The sequence below is a fragment of the Homalodisca vitripennis genome, chromosome 1, assembly GCF_021130785.1.
Source record: "Homalodisca vitripennis isolate AUS2020 chromosome 1, UT_GWSS_2.1, whole genome shotgun sequence".
Classification (NCBI taxonomy): Eukaryota; Metazoa; Arthropoda; class Insecta; order Hemiptera; family Cicadellidae; genus Homalodisca; species Homalodisca vitripennis.
Genome location: NC_060207.1, coordinates 5,307,429 through 5,332,088, shown reverse-complemented (window position 1 = coordinate 5,332,088; position 24,660 = coordinate 5,307,429). Strand labels below are relative to the sequence as shown.

At 33.6% G+C, this 24,660-nt stretch overlaps 1 protein-coding gene across 1 annotated transcript; it reads left to right on the top strand.

The window, feature by feature from the left end:
- The first annotated feature begins 593 nt into the window (after positions 1 to 593).
- LOC124353265 lies at positions 594 to 24,660 on the top strand. The gene is made up of 12 exons (XM_046803198.1): positions 594 to 842; positions 4,114 to 4,210; positions 9,896 to 10,009; positions 10,046 to 10,192; positions 10,229 to 10,330; positions 10,414 to 10,566; positions 12,292 to 12,427; positions 16,394 to 16,521; positions 18,589 to 18,711; positions 22,312 to 22,476; positions 22,701 to 22,931; positions 23,918 to 24,660. The coding sequence occupies exons 1-12, from the start codon at positions 594 to 596 to the stop codon at positions 24,043 to 24,045; spliced, it is 1,773 nt and encodes a 590-aa protein (XP_046659154.1). The 3' UTR covers positions 24,046 to 24,660.

The following is a 24,660-nucleotide window of genomic DNA, read 5'->3' as shown; positions in this document are numbered from 1 at the left end:
TTGGGTTCAAGATTATATTTAGCAGGCATTGGATATATATTGCGGGCATACAGGTACCATGTTCTTGCGAGGTTGTATGCAGTATTAAATTTAGTAATTTAGTAGTGAGTGTGTGTATATGTGTGTATAATTAAGTTTTAGGACAACAATATAATATTATTTGTAGGAATTTTTAGTGTTATATATGTTGTATACAGTATACGTAATAATTGATTTATTCATGTTTAACAAGTAGTATTTTGTTTACAACTTTTTGAAAAGTTTATTATTTCAATTTGTTTTATTTACATACCATTTTCACACTTAATACTATTTCAATTTTATCAGGTATCAATTATTTAATGTTCATTTTATTTACTCTCTCTCCTATTTTATTTTAGTACCACTGTATATATTTATTGGTATTATCTATGGAGTGCAAGGCTGTGTGTATTTTGTTCTCTTCGTATCTAACATGGAATATTTGTTTATTTTTTTCATAGTGATGTATTGTGTTGAAATGAAAGGATTGTATGAATGTGTGTGTATGTGTGTCTTTAGCAGCGTGGTCTGGTGGCGGGGCGGCGCGCGGCGGTCGCGGCTCAGCTGTGGGGATGTCGGCGGCTGACAGTGACTCCGACCCGGCTTCTCCTTCACCTCCCCCATCCACTCCTCCGCTTGATACCGCTCAAGTCCTGCTACATGAACTGTCCCCTTATCCCAAACAACTAAAAGCTGCCCATATTAATGCTCAGTCATTGAGGGGGCACGTGGACGATATCAGTGCTATATTTCGGCAGCAAACTTTTGACATTATTTTAATATCAGAGTCATGGCTAAAGCCGAGTATTCCCAGTAGTGAGGTATCAATAAGTGGATACGTCCTCCACAGAAACGACAGAATCAATAAAGGGGGTGGGGGGTGTTGCGGTATACACCAGACAAACTTTAAGGGTTAAATTACTGGATGCTTCACCTCAGGAGTACTCGGCTAGACCAGAATATCTGTTCTTAGAAATTGGATTGTCTGGTTCGGATGCCCTACTTCTGGGAGTTTGTTACCGCCCTCCTAAGATTGGACATCTGACTGACTTTGAGGATGTTCTCTTGCGCCTGATGCCGTGCTACAGTCGTGTCCTAATCATGGGTGACATGAACACTGATTTACTCATGAAAACACAGAACAATGATTACAAACAACTGACTACTATGTTTAATTGTTGCAACATGACTATTGTACCACTGGACGCTACACACCACACTGCTGAATCCCACACCCTCTTAGACATTATAGCAGTTAGCGATCTTAATGATATTGTTCACAAAGGGCAACTTCCAATCCCTGCAGTTTCAAAACACGATCTTATTTTCTGTGTGCTTTCCTATAAAACGCCTAAGCCTTTTGAAAGATTCTTGAAATATAGGGATTTTAGGCGTTTGAATGAGGATGTCTTCCTAGAAGATGTACTTCAAGCACCATGGCACTCTGTAGAAACTCAGTCGACCGTTAATGAAATGGTTGCCACAGTAAACTCATTGATTCTGTCACTCTTCAACAAGCATGCTCCAATTGTTAAAAAAACGAGTGAATAAAAGGCGCCCAGTGCCTTGGCTCACTCAAGCAATTTTAAATTTAATGGCTCAACGAGACGCAGTCTACCGGAAAGCCAGGAGGACTGGTGATGCGGTGGCCATGGATCAGTATCGCCGACTCCGAAACAGGGTTAAGCAGAGCCTTCGAAATTCTAGATTGAGATACATCAACACGTTATTTGCTAATAAGAAACAGACTTCAACGATCATTTGGCGTAATGTGAAAAAGTTAGGCTTTGGCAAGCAGCCCTCTTCAGTCCCAGTCCAAGTCCCCTTGAATGATTTAAATGATTACTTTCTCTTAATTTCTCAACCAAATAATAATGTTGCTCTGCAAAATTACATCAACCAACTACAAAGTCTGCCCCCCACGGAGCATGCATATCCTCTATTCCAATTTAAGCCAGTGATGCAGTTGGATGTCCTGCATGTAATCAACAGAATCAGTACCAATGCAACTGGTGCTGATGACATATCAATTCGACTGGTGAAACGTGTCTTGTTCGCTATACTTCCATCTCTTACTTTAATTTTTAATGAATCTTTGCGAACTGGTATTTTTCCTGATATATGGAAGATTGCCCAAATCCGTCCACTAAACAAGATCCCATCACCTGCTTTTCCGCAAGACTACAGGCCTATCAGCATCTTGCCTGCTTTATCTAAAGGTCTTGAACGAATAGTGCATTGCCAAATTACTCAATTTCTACAATCGCAAAATATTCTTAACATTTATCAGTCTGGATTTCGACAGTATCACAGTACTGAAACTGCCTTATTGAGAATTACAGATGACATCCGGTTTGCCATGGATCAAAGGCAGTGCACTGTATTAGTACAGTTTGGCTATTCTAAAGCTTTCGATACTGTTAATCACACTTTATTAGTAGAAAAATTGAGACATATAGGATTTTCCACCGAGGTTCTTACATGGATGGGATCTTATCTAGGTGGAAGACAGCAGTGTGTTATGATTGATGACATTAGATCTGACTGGAAGCCTGTTACGTGTGGTGTTCCACAAGGATCCATTCTTGGCCCTTTACTTTTTTCACTATATGTTAACGATATAAGCAAGGTACTGACACATACGAAGTTTCACTCTTATGCTGATGACTTACAGATATATGCTCACAGCAGTGTTAGTAAAATTAACCAAACTATTGAAAACATAACTTGGACATTCAACAGATTGTACTTTGGACTGAAAAGCACGGACTGAAACTCAACTCGGACAAAACTAAACCCATAATAATTGGGCATTTTAGACTTTTGAATACAGTTGACTTTAACAATGTACGTGAAATATTGGTAAACGGAGAGGCTGTGGCATACTGTAGTAGTGTCAGAAGTTTGGGATTGACAATTACGAAAACGCTGGACTGGACTGACTACGTTGTAGGTACCTGTAAAAAGGTATTTGCAGCAGTTCATACGCTGAAACGAATGCAACGATTTCTACCACACCACATAAAGCTTTTACTGATTAAATCACTCGTATTTCCCCACTTCCTCTACTGTTGTGCCGTGGTTAATGACATGACTGTGGTTTTGAATAATAGATTGCAAAAAATCCAAAATTATTGTTTACGATTTTTGTTTAATATAAAGCGAGATGAGCATATCTCACCTTATTATGTACTAATGTCAACGTTAAAATTGCAAGATTTAAGAGCTTTCCGAATCCTAATTTTACTTTTTTCTATCCTTAAAACCGGGTTTCCAAAATACTTTACAAACGATTTTGAGTACATTGCTATTGGAGAAGGCGTAAGGAACACCCGCACTGGCTCGTCGACGTTGCGAATCCCCCACCACAGAACGACTGTCTTTAATAAATCATTTGTAGTGTCTGCTTGCCGTTTGTGGAATTCTCTTCCAGATCCTTTAAAATCTTTGGAGAGCCGGGATCGGTTTGCTTCGGCTGTTAAGTTGTATTTTTTGCAGCGGATGTCCGCGGCCGTGGTGCCCGAGGATCGCTAGTCATGGTTTGTTGCAGACAGAATGAATGAATGTGTGAGTGTAATTAAATAATTTTTATAAAAATAGAATGTTTTAATTGTAATGTTGTATATTTTGACTAAGTTTTTGTTTAAAATGTATCATTAATATTATTTTATAATCAAATATTAGTTTTATACACAGTATAAATTTAAGAGTGCAATCTTGTTTTTTTTTTTGTTAAGTGATTTGTTGTTAGTTTTAGAATTCATAGCAAATATTCATTTTATTTTTTAAACACTGTTGATTTAATTTTTATTTTGAAGATTACAAATGGCTTGTACTTACATATACTAATAATCAGGTTAAGTGTAAGAAAGGACTATGTAGTCCTAACTTCGCCTGAAAAAATAAAGAGAATTTTCATTTCATTTCATTTCATATATAGTCTATTGTCATTAACACACTTTAAACTAAGATTGTTCACTGTTCTAAAGAACCGATACTATTTTTTTTAAGAATAGGTAACCTATTTCCTAATACAATAGTGATTTAACTGCAAATTGAAGCGGTAAAATACTGATGTGAAAACATTTTCAGATCCAATCACTCCAAGAAGAACCACCTCGTAAAACTGTCGTAAGAAGGCGTCGTCCGATGAAGCAGTCAGCATCACTAAATAACAGAAGTGGACGATGTAAGTATCTCTAGTGACTGATATGCCACCCAATTCGACTGTTTATGCAAATCTGATGAACTTAATAGCAGAATAATGAATCTCATAAAAAATTAATCTAATTGAATATAACTTCCATCCGAATAAATGTATATATGAAGATTAATGAGTGGAACAAACCATTATATGTATAAACAAATTTCACAGCATTAAACTTATGAAACAACACTTAACTTTACTCGTTAAAATAGCAGAGCATATGAACTTATTATTGTCATATTGTTACTGTTAGGGGAAAAAACTATATAATCATAGACAAATGCCTAAAATGGAATAAACATAATAGTTAAAATTAGTTAGGTTTCTCATTTGTGTTTCAAAGATTGCCAATGAGATTCATGTTTTGCATAAAGCTAATGAAATACAAACGAAAACATTGTTGTATTCTCACAGGCTGAGGGTTAGCGAAGCGGATCACTTAAGGAGCTGGAAATATTTATTATTTACGTTTATGAACGTGTTTGTTTCACCAATCTATTAAGCTTAATGTAGCTGAGCGTTAGTGAACATATTTAACCTGGTGTTATGGGTACTTAAGTGGTAACGAAAACATTTAAGATTAATTGAACTGGTAAAGAAGCCGAGAACAACTATATGACATCTCTACATGTGACGTATTAAAATATGTTGATATAGATCTGATATTTATTAATAAAAACATAGCGATAGAAGGACTCTTAAACAATATCCCATTTGTTTTAATTATACATTTTGGCTATTACATATAAATTATTTGGTGTTTAGGGATATTTAATTTAAAATTCATATTACATTAATACAGGGGGTAGGGGCATTTAAAGGATTATAGGTTATATTACATTCCGCTAATAACTTACAACTCCTTGTAACTGAATAAAATTTAGTAGGTATCGATTGAAAATCAATAAAAACTGCAAAACTGTATTAAGATATTTTAAAACCTTTAAGTATTTGAAGATTTGATCGGTGTATTAATAGCTAAAGTTTTGCAGACCTTTAAGCCTAACATATACTTAAACTAATAATTTTGTTCTAGTCAAATAATAACTCACCAAGAACAACAAAACTGTTATCCAACATGGATTAAAATGTCATTTATAATAAACAAAACCACATACTTTTAAATAAATACTATTCAAAATTATGTACAGCGAAATAATATTCCTAAAACTGATTCCCATGTGTGACATTTACAGTATAACACAGACGTGTTGGAATAGCTGTTTTGTTTTGTTTAATACAAATTCATCCTCATGATAAATGAACTGCTATAAAATAAAACACTCAATTTGTATGGTAATGGATTACATGAATATTAAATTATTCCAGCGTGGTTGTCTCATTTGCTCTGTAACGCATAAAATCACGTGATACAATATTACACAAAATACCTCGATTGTTAGCGATTAACAGTCCACATTGAAAAATGTTCACATTGATTTCGAGATTAGTGATTAAATAATTGTTGGGTTAAATAATGCATGGTGACATGTAAAAAATACTGTATATTCTTGTCTACATTTCTTATCAATATCTAATCCATTGTGTTTGACTAAACCTTTATCTACATAACTATAAGAATAATATATCCACACAACACAAAGATTTTCTGTACAAGTTAAAACATGAGTATAAAGAATAAGTAAAAAATAAAATAAATTTAAAATAACTGTTTATGATAGAGCATACTATCTAAATGTATAACAGAGTAAACTCTTGTAACAATCTTACAGAAATGGAGCAATGTTTAAAATATCCTTACTATCAAACACTATCGGTCTCATCGGGGCATGAGTATCACGAGGGCCTTGTGGAGACTGTAACATGACTTTGTGATCAAGCAAGCTTTTAAATACTTTTACAAACTATTCACATATTTTTGTATTTGGAAATGAGTTGTAGAGTTTAGAACCAAAATACAAAATTGAATTTTTGAAAAGGTTGAGTCTGAATCGATGTGAAAGAAGGTAATTTCTGTGCCGGGTGTTGTGATCATGATTTAAATGTGGAAACAGATTTTTATTTTGAAAACATTATAATCAATCAAAATTAAAAGTGAGTTCAAGGACAGGAACCAATACATCTGAAATGTTGTCTACAGCTTCCATCTACTCTAATTCCTCAGTCGACCCTCATCACTCTCATTTGAAGAGTACGAGTAATACTCTACTAAAGTTGATTGCACTATAAAGTTAAATAAATCACTGAAACCAAAATAACGTATTACAATCCCAAACAATCGTATTATAATCAAGATTGTGGTAATAATATCGATATTTACAGAAAAAGGCAAGGAGATTCTACAACTAAAGTAGAAGATAAAGTTCCTTGGAGGGAGTAACCGGACCGAAAGAGTTGGGTCTCCAGAACTAATGCTGGGTTTACACAGGTGCTTTAGACACTTTGAGGTTAAACTAATATTTGAAACACTTAACATATGCTAACAGAGGAAAGCATATGAATTCCGATTATCGGAATGGAGTGGAGGCAGAATCATAAAATTCCATAGATTTTAGCGAATACAGTACCTTTTAAAATAACTTTAGCTCGGACACTCTATGATAACCGTAGTGTAGAGTCCTAGAGACAACAACATTTCCACCATGACAAACTTGTATCCTATGTATCCACAGAGGTACATGTAATAGAATGGACATACTTATCAAGAATATAAGAGCACCTATTAAGTTAGAAAAACTTCTGGATATATATATATATATATATATATATATATCTAGAAAGTTATCTGGAGAGTAGTTTATATCTAGATGTGTGTATATATATATATATATATATATATATATATATATATATATATATATTAAACGTTTCCATCAGTTACTATACTATATAATATTCTTTCTCATGATAAATGAACATTAGAAAATACCTTGGCATACATTTGCTGTAAAAAACAAGATTATTATAGGTTACCACACATGAAGATCGAAATGAGCTATTGGTAAACAAACAAAATGCCTGTGGCCTTGTAAGGGATCTTTTCTCAAAAGGGTTGTAATCATTACATTATAATTAATTTCCAGATGTTTCAAATGCCTCATATAGCGCGTATAATAGGGTATACTATTTATACCCTTTATACACATATCACAGAATACACCACAATATGTATGTATATATATATATATATGTATATACATATACATATATATATATATATGTATGTATATACATATACATATTGTTGTGTATTCTGTGATATGTGTAAGGGTATACTATACATATGTTATTACATATTGATTGTTCTTCAATATAAAAAATAATTATTTTTTCGTTATAATCCATATTTTAGTCCATGAATATAATGAAATTGCTAATTTAGTCGTAAAATTATAAAGTATCTTACTTTTATAAATTATATGTAATTAGAAATAAAAAATGAGGGCTATAATTTTGTATGTACAAGAAAATAAACGATAAATGGCAATTTTACCACGATATGTAATAAACCAAACAAGAGATTGAAGATAAATAGTAAATTATCATAAATAAATAATAACAAATATATTCAAATCTTTAAAAACAGACCTTCTAACTAAGGCTGAGATATCGTCCGAGATATCCATCCTTGAAAAATAACTTTCTGGCCTATAAATTATAGTGTAAAATAGGTGACTCGCTGTCTCACCAGCTGCACATAAGTGCACTGGGGTCCTGAGAGTGCACACAGTAACTCTGAGACAGCGTCAGAGTCCAGACGCTGCACTAAGAGGAAGGTGAACTGGAACTAAACTCAACATTCACATTGAATCAACATTTAACAGACAGACACAAACACGGACAGTCCCCCTCAGGATCATAAACTGAATATGGGTAATAGGGGTTTTCTTCGGGACGAGATGAAGCTATATACAGCATCTCAACTCTCTGTCGAGGGTTATTGGTCCATTTGACCGTTGGACTCCAGAATCGATAGTTTTTCATGGTCCCAGAGGGAAACATATACCAATTTTCAAGTCTCTATGACTTTCCTATCAAATGTTATTTCACACACGGACAAATAGATGGACAGACGGACAGATATCTAAACGATTTCAAGTCCTTGTCAGATTGTCAACAAAGATTACTATAAGGAATATTAATACACTAATAATGATACAAATATTGTGTTGAAACTCACAGTATGATAACTTATGTTGCTTTATATTCAGCTTGTGTGAATTAATAATATAAATCTTTATTACTTATACCATCTAATGATCTCAGGTTGTTGTCGGTTACACAATATGCATTAACCTACATCTTGAGAGATTGCATAGCATTAAAAGATTCTAAGGATATTTACTTTACTCTTTCATGATATGTTCTGTCATCAATTATCGTAATGCACGGACTACTAAGAACTGTAATCATTGCTAAACAATCACCCAGTTTTTTTGGCTACTAAACGTACTATACAAAAATTTGCCGTTGTATTTGTTGGTAAGAGCGAACCGATAATACTACATGTTACTCTCCGTGTTACTTAACGCGATATGAATATGGCTTTCAATATAACTTACAACATTTTCTTACGCTTTTAGAATTTTTAATTAACCATCTGTTGTTATTCAACCAGCTGTTGCAGCCCCTGCGCTAGCAGCTACGAAGTCTATTGGTACTTTTAAATTAAAAAAAAAAAACAATATTATTCAAGATCTTTTGCTTCTATTGGAACGATTAGCCTATGTTAAAACTTTTTTGTTACGACATTGCACTAAACTTTATGAATCAAGTAGTTTAGTAAGACTAATATTATTAGAACTGGGTGATACACTCTAAACAATAAAAACTAACTTAAACCTCTGCTATATTAATTTTTATTTCTAAATGAATACTTGAGCCTATAATTTATAAATGGCATTCATATATTTAAGTGGTTATAGTCACCCAAATTCATATTTAATATTCTGAAAATAGAAATATGCATAAACTTCATCGTATGAATGAAAAACTATACTTAAAGTATAAAAATGTCTACAACAATTTGTGATCTTTTATTAATTTAATGACGAGGTTCACTTTTCTGTAAAGAAGCCAATCAAAATACGTGTATTATACTTTATAAATATTGATCGTGAGAAAAATGTATCTTGATTATAAGGAAAATTTTAGGCTACTCACAATGGAATTATAAGTATATATTTGTGACATCGTTTACAGTGATTCCATTGTACATGAGCAGAAGTTTTAAGAGGAGGAAATATGAAGCTTGGAACTGATTATTTACTAAAATACTTCAGCGAAAGCGCTTTGAACGGCTTTCCCACTGATGAAATTTCCTCGAAATGTGACTTGGTGTCTAAATTTAGATTTCAATCTTCAATATTACAATGAGCTGAGGATCTATTCGAGAGATTACATCTATTTAAGTGATAGTAAAGTGTGTGTGTATTACATATCTCATTAAGGTTTCTTTTGTAAACATATTATTATAATAAGGTACCTAAAATATTTTGTTGCCATTATATTTTCTTGGGATGGTAATAGACAAACTTGAGTCGAGTTAAATGCAACAACAAAGTGAAAATTTTGAACTGCTAAACGATTTTGTTACACTATAAACCAAAAGCATTGCTCACAACTTACTATGTGAAATTCAATACAAATCTGGTTTTCAGTGTAGTTCATATAGTTCAATTGATGAGAAACTTTTACGTGTTGCAGTCCTGGCGCTGTTCACAATAGTGGATGGCACCTGTCTGACCGAGAGTGGTGTTGGTGTCTTGGAGCGAGGTGGTGTTGTTAGTGGCCCCTGCGCCAGCAGCTATGGAGTCTGTTGTTTGTGTCACTGTTAAACAATGTCATGTGTTACAGTCCTGTCGCTGTTCACAATAGTGGAGTTCGACAACAAGGCCTGCCTGGCGGGATCAGGAGACAATGGCACCTGTCTGACCGAGAGTGAATGCTTGGAGCGAGGTGGTGTTGTTAGTGGCCCCTGCGCCAGCAGCTATGGAGTCTGTTGTTTGTGTCACTGTTAAACAATGTCATGTGTTACAGTCCTGTCGCTGTTCACAATAGTGGAGTTCGACAACAAGGCCTGCCTGGCGGGATCAGGAGACAATGGCACCTGTCTGACCGAGAGTGAATGCTTGGAGCGAGGTGGTGTTGTTAGTGGCGCCTGCGCCAGCAGCTATAAAGTGTCTGTTGTTTGTGTCAGTGTTAAACAATGTCATGTGTTACAGTCCTGTCGCTGTTCACAATAGTGGAGTTCGACAACAAGGCCTGCCTGGCGGCATCAGGAGACAATGGCACCTGTCTGACCGAGAGTGAATGCTTGGAGCGAGGTGGTGTTGTTAGTGGCCCCTGCGCCAGCAGCTATGGAGTCTGTTGTTTGTGTCAGTGTTAATGTATTTTAGTATTTAATAATTAATAGTATAATCTTCAATTTTTTACGATTAAACTGGTTAGGAAACTTATTTTACTATCATAGAAGATTATTTAACGAATCTTTTATTTTCATAAATGCGTGAATGTACGCGAAAAATTAGACTTCATTTGTTCATAGGGAGCAAGTCTCTATTTGTTCTCTATTTCCCTGGCAAATAATAGTTTTATGTTGTATCCTAGAAAGTTGCTAAAATGATGAAGCTTGAACTACATCGTGCTTTTAAATCTATATATTTTTTTATTTTGACAATCCCAAAATGTTACTATCATTGATTGTTTTATTTATCTATATATTGTTTATAAACCATAAATATCAGTATTATATCAAAAGACTGATATTTATTGAATTATAAAAACAAAGGGTTTTTTTATAACTAAATTAAGGTACTAATAATAAAATCAATTGAGAAAAGAATTTGTTTTTTGAAATACTAGTACTGAAAAGACTATCAGGAGGTATGTTATATAGTTTTTAAAATGTTGCACTTTTTATGTTGCTTATAAGTAGTCTACAATCAGAATGTATAAAATAAAATCTGGATATTTATTAATGCCAGATAATTAGGAGGGTGGAAATCAAGTTAATTTTTAGACGTAAAATATAACTATAAAGAGTTTTATTGTTTTAAACTTCTTTGTTTTTCTTATTTCTTAGGTTTTGTATATATTTTTACAAAATTGATTAAGTAGTATCCAGGATAGCTCCCGTTAAAACAGTTGAAAAATCACCAATTTTAATACGGTTGCTGTTGTGAGTTTTGTTTTCAAACACATTAATATAATTCAGAAAGATTTTAAAATGGTGAATTTGAAAATAATTTGAAAATATACCTCTCATTATAAGATATAACAAAAATGGATACGTTGGATATCATATTAGTTCGGATCTTGAGTTTTTATTATTCCTAATAGAAAGTAAATTGCAGAAGAAATAAACATAAAAAAGTCAGTTTCACTCACATTTTAATAAGAAAATTCAAACTATTAAGAATTAACTTGAAGTTTAACTACCAAAAACTAACGAACAAGTTTGAATAGGGGAATAAATTTAATTGATGATGAAATTAATAAATTGTCAGTAACTAAAAAGAAACACTATACAGTTATATTTATTTATTAGCAACATTTATCTTACTACTTTGACTGCAGTGATTTGCCAGCAGTAAACAAAGTAAGTTTAAGGATGTTCAAAAGTTAGTTATTCAAATATTTTGATACTAAAGTTGACCTAAAGTTGATTAGTATTTATATTTTGGAATTTTGTATATATAAGTTACATTTTTTGGGTATAAAGACACTCTTGTAGCTGTTCGCTGATTATCCGTGAGATTAAATATCATCTGCTGGCCTAGAGAGGGTTAAGGAGGAAGTGCACGCGTGCCTGTCGCACTCTATACGGAATTACTTCAGTCGGCTTACGTCAGCAGTCCATTAGGAATCGAGCAGCTGGAGTGAGCAATTAGCTGTAGGTTTCATCATCTGGCTTTAAAGTATCTTTCCATCTCAGTTACGTACGAGTATTATTAAATATGAAAAGCTTTTAAGCCTATTACAGCTTTTTGATTCATCTCTCTTACTTACACAAGTATGATTAAAACAGAAAAATACGTTAATTCCTGAGTTCCTCCAAAATTCTTGGATATGACAATAACTGACGGTGTTATTTTCCACAGTCATGGCGACGTGCGGCCAGTCCACCAACCAGAACTGCTCGTACTTCGTGAACCCCGGGTATCCGAGCTTCTACGATGGATCTGGCTCGTGTCAACTTACTATCTACAAAGCACATCCTGACATATGTCAATACAGGTAAAATCATCTAAATAAGTTATAATAAGTTACAGAGTTAATTCTAGGTAGGCCTACGGGTTCATTGCAACACGAGTTGCGTAAAAGACTTCGCTGAGGTTGATAGCAAAATTTCAAATCTACAACTCATTTCATGCCCAATATATCCTGTAGACAGACAGTATTAAAAACAGGTAATTTTTACATCCCTGCAGTTGACAAAAGAGAAATTATGGTAGCGTACTGAGTGAGAGGTTTCAATGACGCTGAGCCAAATTCCATGATTGAAAATGAACCATCATGTAAACTTATTATTGTATATTTAGGAATGAAATTTCATGCAACATTTTAAGTCTACAGAATAAATATTTCTCACGTTGTCTTACCTAATGATAGATTCAAGATTTTATCTATTAACTTATGTTTCATAGTAGTATTACAGTAATAATAACTCCAGTGACCTAAGAAAGGTTCTACAACGCAAGAGTGTACTGAAATGAAATCTTGTCACCTACATTTAACATTGACCTTCCAGTCTATTATTTTATTATCTTATTACTCTTTGAATAAATATACCTTCCAGCTCAGTCGGAAGAAAGATGGGTTTCACATGCGGCTGTCAAAAATGTCAAAATGGAGATGCATTACTAGTTTATATATTTAATTTGCACAACAGTAATGGAACAACTCTCAATATTAGAAGTGTGTTACAATCGGAACAATTTCGGAACAGTTAGATACTCTACGACCTTGAAGCCTAGAACCTGTAAATACTGTCAAACACAAGAAACAGTTAATCCAAAATTATGTCAGTAAACATATCCACTTATAACGGTTCAATTGGATACTTATGCAACTTTAAAAACCTCCATCTTGAAACCTTAAAAATTATAGAAAAATAAATGAGAATAAATGTTGGTTGACAATTGCAAGAAAAATCTATTTTTATTTCTTTTTAAGGTAGGCTATGCCCAAAATACAAATTTTGCCCAAATGTAAATTACCGCCTCCTTGAATTGTTTGAGAGGTCAAGACCACCACGTTCAAACACCTCACGTGGTTCTTTACCACGTTTAGTCATTTAGAAATAAATTAAAATATAATATAAGGGCAACCAAAGAAAATTATTATCTAAACCAATTCGTGTATTGTTTTTAATTAGGAAAGAACTCTTTTTATTTTATTTTGTAAATTGTTTTGTTTTTGTTACGCTGACCGACCAGCTACTGGTTTTTCGTCAGTGTATTTCCAAAGAATGTAAATTGTTTTGTATTTGTCTTGTAAATGGTGGAAATAAAGTATTATTATTATTATTATTGTGCTGGGGATTCCCGAGTGCAATGGAAAATAGTTAACGGATTGTTTGGAGAGAAAAAAAATTATGGTTGCCTGTAAAGTCGGTTTTACGGGCGAAGATTTTAACGTGACAACGTCTTTTTCTCGGTAGAATATTTATTGATATGAATATTATTAAATTGCACAATAGGAACAAGAAATTGAATGAAAATAAGAATTGCACAAATTTTAACTATAGAAATATATTTTGTTTACTAAAACATTGTACATAATTTGAAATTAATTAAAATTTGATATTGTAAATGGTAAAGTTGAATAAAACATTTACTAAAATTGGAATTTGAAATTCTTGCTAAACACAGTTAAATTCTAACTCCGCGTGTGGTGATTGGTCGGTTTAGTTCGTTTGTTTGGTCGCACTGTTATGACAGGTTAGAGGTTATAATTTGTTATTTTTAAATGTTTGACTAGCAATACGCGCTGTTTCTTCTCAATCGACTGAATTACGATTGTTTGAGAGTGATTTAAACTAATAATTTACTTAACACTATCAACATTTGTCAATAGTATGACATAACCTATAAAAACTCAGTTTCTCAACTTTTGTGTCAATCTAACAATTAATCAATCAATCATAGTTTTACGATAATGAAATATCAGTGTACAATTATTTACCTTTATTGTTGTAGTTGTTGTAAATGACGAATCTAAGCACTCCACATTTTCACGAATAAACATAGTTATCTGCTTTATCCCGTGCGGCGGACCCACAGTTATCTGCTTTATCCCGTGCGGATTCCGTGCGGCGGACCCACTGGACGGGCATCGTAACGTTCCGGGCGTTACACTTTTTCATGAGTGACTCCGAGCCCCAACCTAATTTAAGACGTTGTCACGTCAATAGAACATTTTGAAACACTTGTATTTGAAACTTGGATAGAAACTTCTGACAAATATAGTTGATACAGCTACTGAATTTAATAATTTCTTTTTAAATGCTCCGGAGGTAGTCCAAAGCGCAATTACTAGTGTTAAAGGCAACAATAAGTATGATGTACATTTCCAACAAATTATTCGTCAAGTGCATTCTTTATGCTACTGATAGATGAGTAGGGGGTGCTAGAAATAATATGTAGGCTACAAAATAACAAATCGCCTGGAATAGACAACACCAATAGTTATGTCTTGAAAATATATCACTACAAATCGTACAGATTGTAACATATTTATTTAATAAAGGTATAACTGAAGTAGAACTTCACGTCCGTTTAAAGACTCTTTTGAAACATGGAAAGAATGAATAACAAACCAACTGATACAGATCTATATCTTTGTTATCTGTGCTCTCTAAGGTATTAGAGAAGCTAGTTAATAACACCTAATACATTTTTTATCGCAGACTTATCTCAGTAAAAATCAGTTTAGTTTTAGAGAAAATCTTAGTACTGAAAATGCTTTACTTAATTTTTTGGAATATGTTTGTAATGGGCAAACAAGTGCGCTGCTTTGTTGATATAACATAGACTTTTGACACGGCAATGAAATATTATTGGATAAACTATGGATGGCAGGAGTGCAAGGTTTACCTCATAAGTGTTTTATAAGTTATTTAAGTGATAGAAAACTATGTGTTACAATTGGGAAAACGTATAGTACCACTAGAAAATGAAAACATGGTGTACCCCAAGGATCCGTTTTGGAGACGATTATTTTTGGTATATATGAATGACTTATGAATGGGCTACTTTAATAAAAGATTTACTGCTTTTGCAGATGATACAGCATGTGGAGATGATACGTGTGTGGATAAAAGTTTATCCATAATATCTTAACAAATAAACAACTGATTTAAAAGCAAAAAAAAAAAAAAAAAAATTATTCGATATTTTATTTGAATGTGCATGAATTTTAACACGGATTATTTCCTTTAATTATTATTACGAATAATTTTTTGTTTGGTTGTTTTATATCAGAGGTTGTTTTTTATCAACTAAAAAGTTATGTTTAGTGTAGTGTATTTCCATTAGTTATAAGTTCATAAATATCTGTGTTAAAAGTAAGAAACCTTTGATTTGAAGATAGTTTTAGTGTAACTAATATCAGCGTACAGCAATAAATTTAAATTCTTCAAAATATATAAACATTAGTAATTTGAGGTAAAACAAATAGATTTTCACTTTATATTCGTTGTATCATCCAGTTCCATGATTGTATAGTTAACATGTATCAAGAGTTAAATAAATTATATAACATAATTATCATTCGTTTCCATTTTCAGTGCTGTCTCATGTGCATATTACATAAATATAATTAGTTATAAACACAATTTGAGTTGTTAAATCTTAAAACATGAGTAATGTCATACTGATCATTGTAAATCTTTTAGAAAACATTATATTAACTGCTCGACTAAGTTTATTATAATAACTTAATATTTAAAAAGTGCTATAGATCAAAATGTTATCTTGTTGTGAAGTTATCTTATGAATGTGTAAATTTTATTGAAATAACTGTAATAAGGATTTAATTAATAATAAAGCAAATACAAACTCTTAATCTTCTATGAGTGTAGATGCAGCGCTTTAAAACTGACTTGTTTAGCTAACGAAACTTCTTCGCATAAAATATCTGTATATAATTTGTGTATACGATATTGTGTCATTCATTTACTCTAGGGATTATTATGTTTAGGTTGGATTTTGACAATTTTGTACTCGACGGACCGGAGACGATGAATCACATCTGTAACAACGATCAGTTTCTTGTGTCAGGAGGAAGTCCTGTTCCTGCGATTTGTGGCATTAACTCTGGAAATCACAGTGAGTCTCAGTACTACCTTAGAATATGACAAAACTCTAAAAATAATAATTGTAAACTGTTTCGATAATCTTTAACTAAGCATCTGGTTAAAGTGGTTCTGGATACACGACCTGTCAGCAGGTTCCGAAAGACAATATTGGATTTAATAAATAAGATAGTTAATCGCCACTAAATGAGGTTCCTGTGGTATGTACAGTAACCTCATAGAAGAACGTTATTTCATCTGGCTGTTAGCGCATTGTCTGAGATTTGACACTGGCACAGACAACACACGCCAGGAATCTGGAGTGGACGGCTGTCTGAGAGGATCCAGTAAGATCGAAACAGTAGAGTATCTCGGCAATACTACTTAGTACTTGCCACTATTTCAGTATTTAAAAAGTTCAGAATTTACAAATGCCATTTATGTTAATGTTGTAAAGCACACTAAGCTGTTAAAATTGGTACACAAAAAAACCTTCTACTACCATAATACAAAGGAACATCCTAAATTTCAGATATTCTATTATTTAAAATCTAATGAAAATGGCAAGCTTTTGTTGGGGATGAGTTACACTTAATAAGTGTTATGATACACAACCACTATTATAGAATCTAACCAACAACGATACTTCTATAATGCGAATGCGAATGTTGAGTATAGCTCCAGTTCACCTTCTTATTACGTGCAGCATTTGGATCCCTTCAGCAGCACCTTGGAGTCTCAAAAGGAGGCTAAACTCGAAATTCGCATTGAATTAACCCCCAGAAAACAAATGAAGAATTTGTTTTGCCTGCTATGTTATAGGCATCAATGATACGAAACCAAATTCCAAGGTTAGAAATCATACCTACATCTAAAAGTATAAAAGAGATATCTTGCCACATGCACTTTATTCATTAAGTTGGCCTTAATGGCAGTGTTTAAACAATTCAAGTCTGAACACAAAGTTACCAAAAGTCCATGTTCTATATGTTGGATACACGTGTTAACATAAAAAAAATATAAAAGTGTCATAGATTGCTCTCAGTTTGTTTACATGTTCCATTATTTTCTCGTTGCCGTCCTGGTTAAATATAAGACCAATATAAAAATATTCCCTAACTCTCAGCCAAATCTCATTGTGGCATACGAAACAACGAACGCAATGTGGTCTATATTATATTAAAGCTTCCAACAACAATTCAAGTCTATAGATCAGTTTACTTTTGAGATAGGCCTATCGTGCAGGCAGACATACAGAAATATTTCCCTCTCTGTTCTGGCTTCGCTAAAGATCAGCCAGTGACTTTCCTTTAATTTAAGAATCTTTGGTATACATGTTTAATATAGCTTGTGCCATTGCGCGCCTATCTAAAAATAAATACTAGCAGTTACCCGCGGCTTCGGCTTCGCACACAATTTCGCAGGTTTGGCACCTGTATGAGCACTTCTGATTCGAGTAAATTATATTTCCTACGCCAATGTTGAGATTGCCTTCTTTCCACGATTAAGGAAATATGTTATAACGTTTATATTTATAGTAATTTTAGTATAATTCGGTCTTAATATTTTGTGTTTCAAAACTGGTTATTCCTCTCTCAGTATACATATATATTTAATCACTATAAATGAAAAAAATAAAAAATGATTAAAAAGAACAGTTGAGGCGTAGACTGGAGAAATTTTCGAAATACGAGTGGGTCTACGTTCGTCACCGGAACCGCAAGAATGTCCATGTAATATTCGGCAAGTAGTACAATCAGCTCATTACATTACGTGTGAAAACAATAAAAAACAAACAAAGTCACTTTCGTATTTATAATAACATTAGGATTAATATTAACGTGTCTAATAACTATAGTATTTCAAGTGAACCATATCATTCAATATGTTATCTACCTCATAAATACAATGTAATATTTTTAACCGGACAAAGGGGGGCCGGTTGTTGTTTGTTTTGTTGTTGGAAGGGGGGGGGTGAAAGGGAATTTTCACACACGATATATTCAGATTATACAAAAAACTAGTTGATAACAACATTTATTCTACTAGAGTAGGTAATGTATTGTTGGATTACTACACCTTGAAACGTATCGTGTTGCAGTGTATGTAGATGCCGGACTAGGCACTAGCCCTGTCACTCTTACAGTGGTCACCAGTGGCCCTGCCATGTCCCGCCACTGGAAGATCAAAGTTTGCCAGATACCTTGCAGCTCATCTTATAAAGGTAGAGTACTCTATGTAGGTTTCTAAAACCACATACTTAACACAGTTTCCGCACTCTTACAGTGGTCACCAGTGGCCCTGCCATGTCCCGCCACTGGAAGATCAAAGTCTGCCAGATACCTTGCAGCTCATCTTATAAAGGTAGAGTACTCTATGTAGTTATTAAAACCTTACCGACCGGCTGGGGAGAGCCTTACCAGAAAACTTCTGATGTCTAATCACAAATGACCAATTATTTTCCAATGTCGAATAAGATTAAGTATAAAGATTCAGCGATTTCAATAAATGAACTTAATACGTGGACCAGTAGTAGATCACCATAGAAGACGTTGGCTTGGTACACGTCGTCTCATAACAGATGGTAGGAGCTCATGAGAGAAACCTCGTTCCTGCGGGACACACAGTCTTAAAACATTGGGTGAGCACTTCCAGTGTGATCCAGTCGTTAATATGTGTAAATCTCTCAAGATGCAATTAGCAACTTGTTGGAAATGTAGTAATAAACCAATTTTTTCGTAATAATAAAAAAACTATAAAGGTATATCCAATAGTATCTCTGACGATGATTTCACGATCCTCTTTGTAGTACAAATATGCTCCATGAAATATTGATGGAGTAGCCACAGAAAGAACGATAACCGGTAAGTTCACTTTATTCCAGTAATTGTGTGTTCCGAGTTGCAAGTCATGGTTGAAATTTACTAGAATAGCGCAGACCTCCAAAAACTTACATTACTTCGTGAAGTAGTTTACAAACAAAACTTGTATCATCAGCAGGCTACTTCAATTGACCGAACTTACAACAAGACGCGAGATGTTGGGATATGAAGATTCCGGGAATAAGGCTGAGGGATTTCCCACCGATCTCATGTAAAGTTCACAACAAATCCACCCTAGTTGTAATAAACTAGCGGTTAAACCCCACCGATACTCCGCTGGAGAAAATATGAGTCCAGTCACTCCAACAGATTCCGGAACCATATAAATACTTGGCAATACAAAAGAGCCTTTTCTGAGAGGACACGCATTCTGGTGCAACATTTATTTATATTTCAGTTCTTACACAGATATAGTGCTGGGAAGACCAGTTGTTCTATACTGGAGGCAAGATCAATCAACTTCTGTAGATCATAAAAGCTTTGAGATTGATTCAAGATGTGTGTAATCTTCAGTTGATTGTGAAGTGCACAATTTGCAAGATATCTAACTCGCACAGATTCAGTTTAAGTTCACTAAGATCAAAGATGTGTCACAGTAAAAATAAAGCAATGATACATTAACAAAGATAGGTTTAAACCGCAATTCCTTACTAAAACATAGTAAAGACATTATTAATAAGAAATGATGAATAATTAATCGGTAACGATGTTTCTACTGTATTTACGCAGAACTTGTATCAACTAACCTACTGAAATAGGCGTAGTAGTACTTATTAAAAAGCAATACATAATGACTTGAAGTATCGAAATGTAAAAGTACGTTCCCGACGATTCTTGTTATATAGTGCACTTCACATGACAAGTCACGGTTGAAAAAAATTATATTTATATATTGCCACACAATCAGATATAAATGTTGTAGGTATGTAGCGTTTTTAAGGCTACATTGATTTAATTTTTTAATTAAAACTTAAAATAAATGAAAATTTTGGGAACAAATATTGGGATTTATTTTTAATTAGATTGTGAGAAGTTAGGATAAAAACGAATATGTAATCCTTTGGCAAGTTAGTACTGGTAGTTTTAAATTGTTAGGAAGGCGGTTCACTGCCTTGAATTGATTAGAACTTGTCTTGTTACGACTATTGTTCTCCTAGTTGGACACAGCTGGGCCAACGAGAGAACACCGCGGATGTCCATCACAATTGGTGGGAAGGGGATGTATATAAGCGCCAACTCATAATTTTCGCCTTTCTTTTGGTTATTTTCGTAAATTAAGTTGATTACAGTGCGCCGTGTTTCTAAATTTTATTCCGCGAGGGATTTTGAGGTAAGCTTCAAATTTATTGTACGTTATATTGAAATAGTCTCCCAGATCTAATATTAAATTAATTTTTTAGTCTTTTTTATAGGAAAAAATTTAATTCGTAGAAACTACAAAGCAATCTGCATGATTAATTCTCGATGAACCATAGAGCATAATAGAATCATACAAGTTACATTTGGTTCAAACTTGCAAGAAAAGTGAATTAAAATTGAACTTTGTTAATAAATTTAATTGAAATTTGGAAATTTAGTAATTTATTAATATTTAATTGGAACTGTTTTATTGTGAATTATTAACTGGTAATTAATTGAACTTTAATAATTGTTTGAGAGAGTTGTAATCTGAATTGCAAAGACTTGAAAGTTAAGGATCAACTAGTGGAAAGAGAAGTTTAAATTTTTATTTTTGAATTTTGAGTGAACTTAGAAGTGAACATTTTTATTTTAGTTATTTCCAAGTGGTATGTGATTTTTATTTGAAAACTTTGTTATTTTATTTCAGAAGAGAGCTCTGGTTTTTAGTTTGATATATTTGATTAATATTTTTATATCTTGCCAAAGGACCTTTTGAAATTACTAAATGGTTTGTCAATTCTTTGTGGAAAATAGAGTGATGAAAATTCTGAAACATTGAACTTATTAATTTTTCCAAGTTTAATATAAATCCATTATTTTAATTTAGAACTGTGATTTTTATTTAAGACAAACCAGATAATATTTAATAATTTAAAATCTAGTAATATATTTTACTGAATATTCAGTCAGAGCTTAGTAATCAAAAAATAATTTATATCGTCTTGGATGTCTGAATATTAATATCTACTATCCAAGTCGATACAAGGTAAAATATAATTTAATGTCTTGCACAAGTTTTACCAACGCACAGATGATTAAGTTTCTATTTAAGCGTTGACCTGTTTGCACGTATTGTTTATATTCACAAGGTGGGAGTAGAAAATAGTAACCGAAGTAGTAAGAATAAACTAGAAGTGTTACCATTATAGCAAAACGAATGTAACATCTATGTTTATTACTTCTCAGAAAAATAAAAAACCATTATCATTTTCAAACACCATTAAAGTAATTAAATATTCGATATATTGTTCTTGCTTTTCGTCATCTATATCCGCATTTTCACATATAGCTAATATTATAGGATACAATTTGTAACAAAAACATTTGTGATTATGTAATTAACTGTACAAAACTATTATGTGATAAGGTAAAATGGAATATAATAATATGAAATATAGAATGTAAACATTGAACATTAACCTTCTTGTACAGTGGGAATATTAATTAGGACACAAGTAATAACATAGACAATCCTTGGTAGATTTGAATACGGTTTTAACCAATGTCGTTAAGAAAAATCACAACACTTAAATAGAACCTTTCTGACTCTCTTGCCTTGTTTTTTTCAAGTTGTATAAAATATATGCCACCCAAACTTGCAGCGTTTTTAAATTAAAAAGATTATTGAAATGCAACTCTCTAGAATTTACAGCAACTGCTATTTCATGATTGGAAAACTCTTTTGGTGGAATAAAAATGTCCTAACTTAACAGACCGGCAATCAGGTTAAATATTACTCCATTTCTCACATTCTGTTGCAGCTGAAGACGGTTGTCTTCAGTACTTTACGGGAGTCTCTGGTCAAATCAAGTCTTTCAACTACGAACCTCTTACCGGTCTTCATCTGTCCAACCAGGACTACAGCATCTGTATACGTATGGAGCGCAATTTCTGCGGCATCCAGTACATGCAGTGTCCTGATGAAGGTAAGGAGAGTCCTCCTCCGTACAATAATAATGCTCAGGTTTTCAATGGATAACTGGGGATGCCATAAAGGTAAGTGTTAAGTAAAAGATTTCAGAGAACTTAAAACTTGAAAGTTGAGGCTTAAAAGGAAGAAAAAGTAAGAATTTTGGAACATACCTGGTTCCACCACCACCAGATTTTTCTATGGAACATGTGAAAGTTTCTCCGTATCCGAATGTTTCAGTGAACAATCGCACACACTCGTTCACTCTGACTGGCAACACTCTGGGGCAGAACGCTGTAACTTCCATGATCGGAGGCGTTGGGCCGAACTCCTGCAACACTGACTGGCTGATCATCCCCTGCACCAGCAACGTGGGTAGGGTACCCTCGTCAACCTCTACTGGCTGTGTGGATAGACTTTGTGGTGGCACCCTCAACAGTGAAGTCAGCACATTCCCTGCAACTGTCTACAGTTAGTATATTGGTTTACTCATAGAGTGTAGCCAATAGCGCAATGTAGTTGGTACAACGGTAATCGTAAGATAGGTGGGTGACCGCTGAACGATCTTTTCCTTGCAAGCAGCCCGTCTGCCCGGCCATTGGTGATGGTTCGGAAGTCACCTTTAAGCCGTTAGTCTCCAGGTTAAGAGTTAGATAAGACTTTTTAGCCCTTAATTCGCCTGTTAAAGTAATATATCTTTAGGCTACTTTAATTTTTACTTTTAGTCTTTTGAAACTAAATTATGTTTTAGTGATCCAGAAGAAATTACCTTCTTGTTATTTAAACTACCGTCTTGTTTACCTCTGTAATGTACCCGTATTTATCTAAAGCCAGACCTACGAGTTGAAATAAATAAATTTGTGCCCCTTGAATATTTATTGTAATAAAACACGTGTATCAACAAAATAATTTTGAGTTTTTGCAGAATTCTTTGTCAATTCAGTGTGAGTACGTATACTAAACCATCATTAGAACAATGTCACATGAAGAACAAAGAAAAGCAAGTAAAAAGAGAAAATATTTTAACTTGTATATAATAATATAATTTGGCAGGTGGATATGTAGCAATATAATTAATGTTTATAAATCCTGATGCAACTTGTTTAGATCATTATTAATTTATTGCCTGCATGAAATGCACCCTAAAATGTAGTGTCTGAAGAATTTAAATCAATCTCGAATCATGGTTTAAATATTTATTTTAATAAGTTATGGTAAGTTTAGAAAGTAATGTGAAATGATTAATCAAATTTTTGGTTTTAGAATTGTACCACTCATTATTATTACAAATAATTGATTTATATTAAAATACCATTCCAAGTTTTATAAATTTCCAAGTAATACATTTTTCTTTTGTATCTGAGTAACTTTATATTTGTATAATTTGTTTATGTTTGATATTATATAAACTAAAACATCTCAGATCCGTTCTAAAATGTGCATTGTTTGCATTTCAGGCACAGTGAAGCCATTCCGTATTGTCTTCCACACGAACAATGTGGAGGCACCTAATGATGTGGGAAACCGGGGATTTTGCCTGGACTATGTCCAGCAACCTTGCACCAATGCGCCCAACCCTCTCTAGCAACCCTAGCATCATAATCACCAAACGATGTTGCAAACTTAGGGTTTTGCCTGGACTATGTCCAGCAACCTTGTACCAATGCGCCCAACCCTCTCTAGCAACCCTAGCATCATAATCACCAAACGATGTTGCAAACTTAGGGTTTTGCCTGGACTATGCCCAGCAACCTTGCACCAATGCTCCCAACCATTCCTAGAATCCCAGTCATCCATGTAGTTACCTAGACGCCCAACGTTAGACCAACTAATATAGCCAACCGTTACCTATACAGATATTTATTGGAATACAGTAATTCCTATAGGAGTTGCAGTTAGACGGTAGACAGGAATTTATTATTCTAACTTTTCAATAACGTTGTTATGTTTCAAACCAAGTTACAAAAGAGTTGTTTTGTTTTGGTTTATAGTTACCAAACCTTAACTTTCGTGATCTCTAAAAGAAACTTTGTGGATTAATAATATGTACCATGACGATATAAAAGATTGATAACAGCCAATGAGTCAAGGGCTGTTCGCTCTGAGTAGCAATGCGTACCTGTGACACACATTGTTAACTATGATCCGTCTGGATTGAACCTCGAATGGCTACGGACCCTCACCCCCCCCCACACGATGG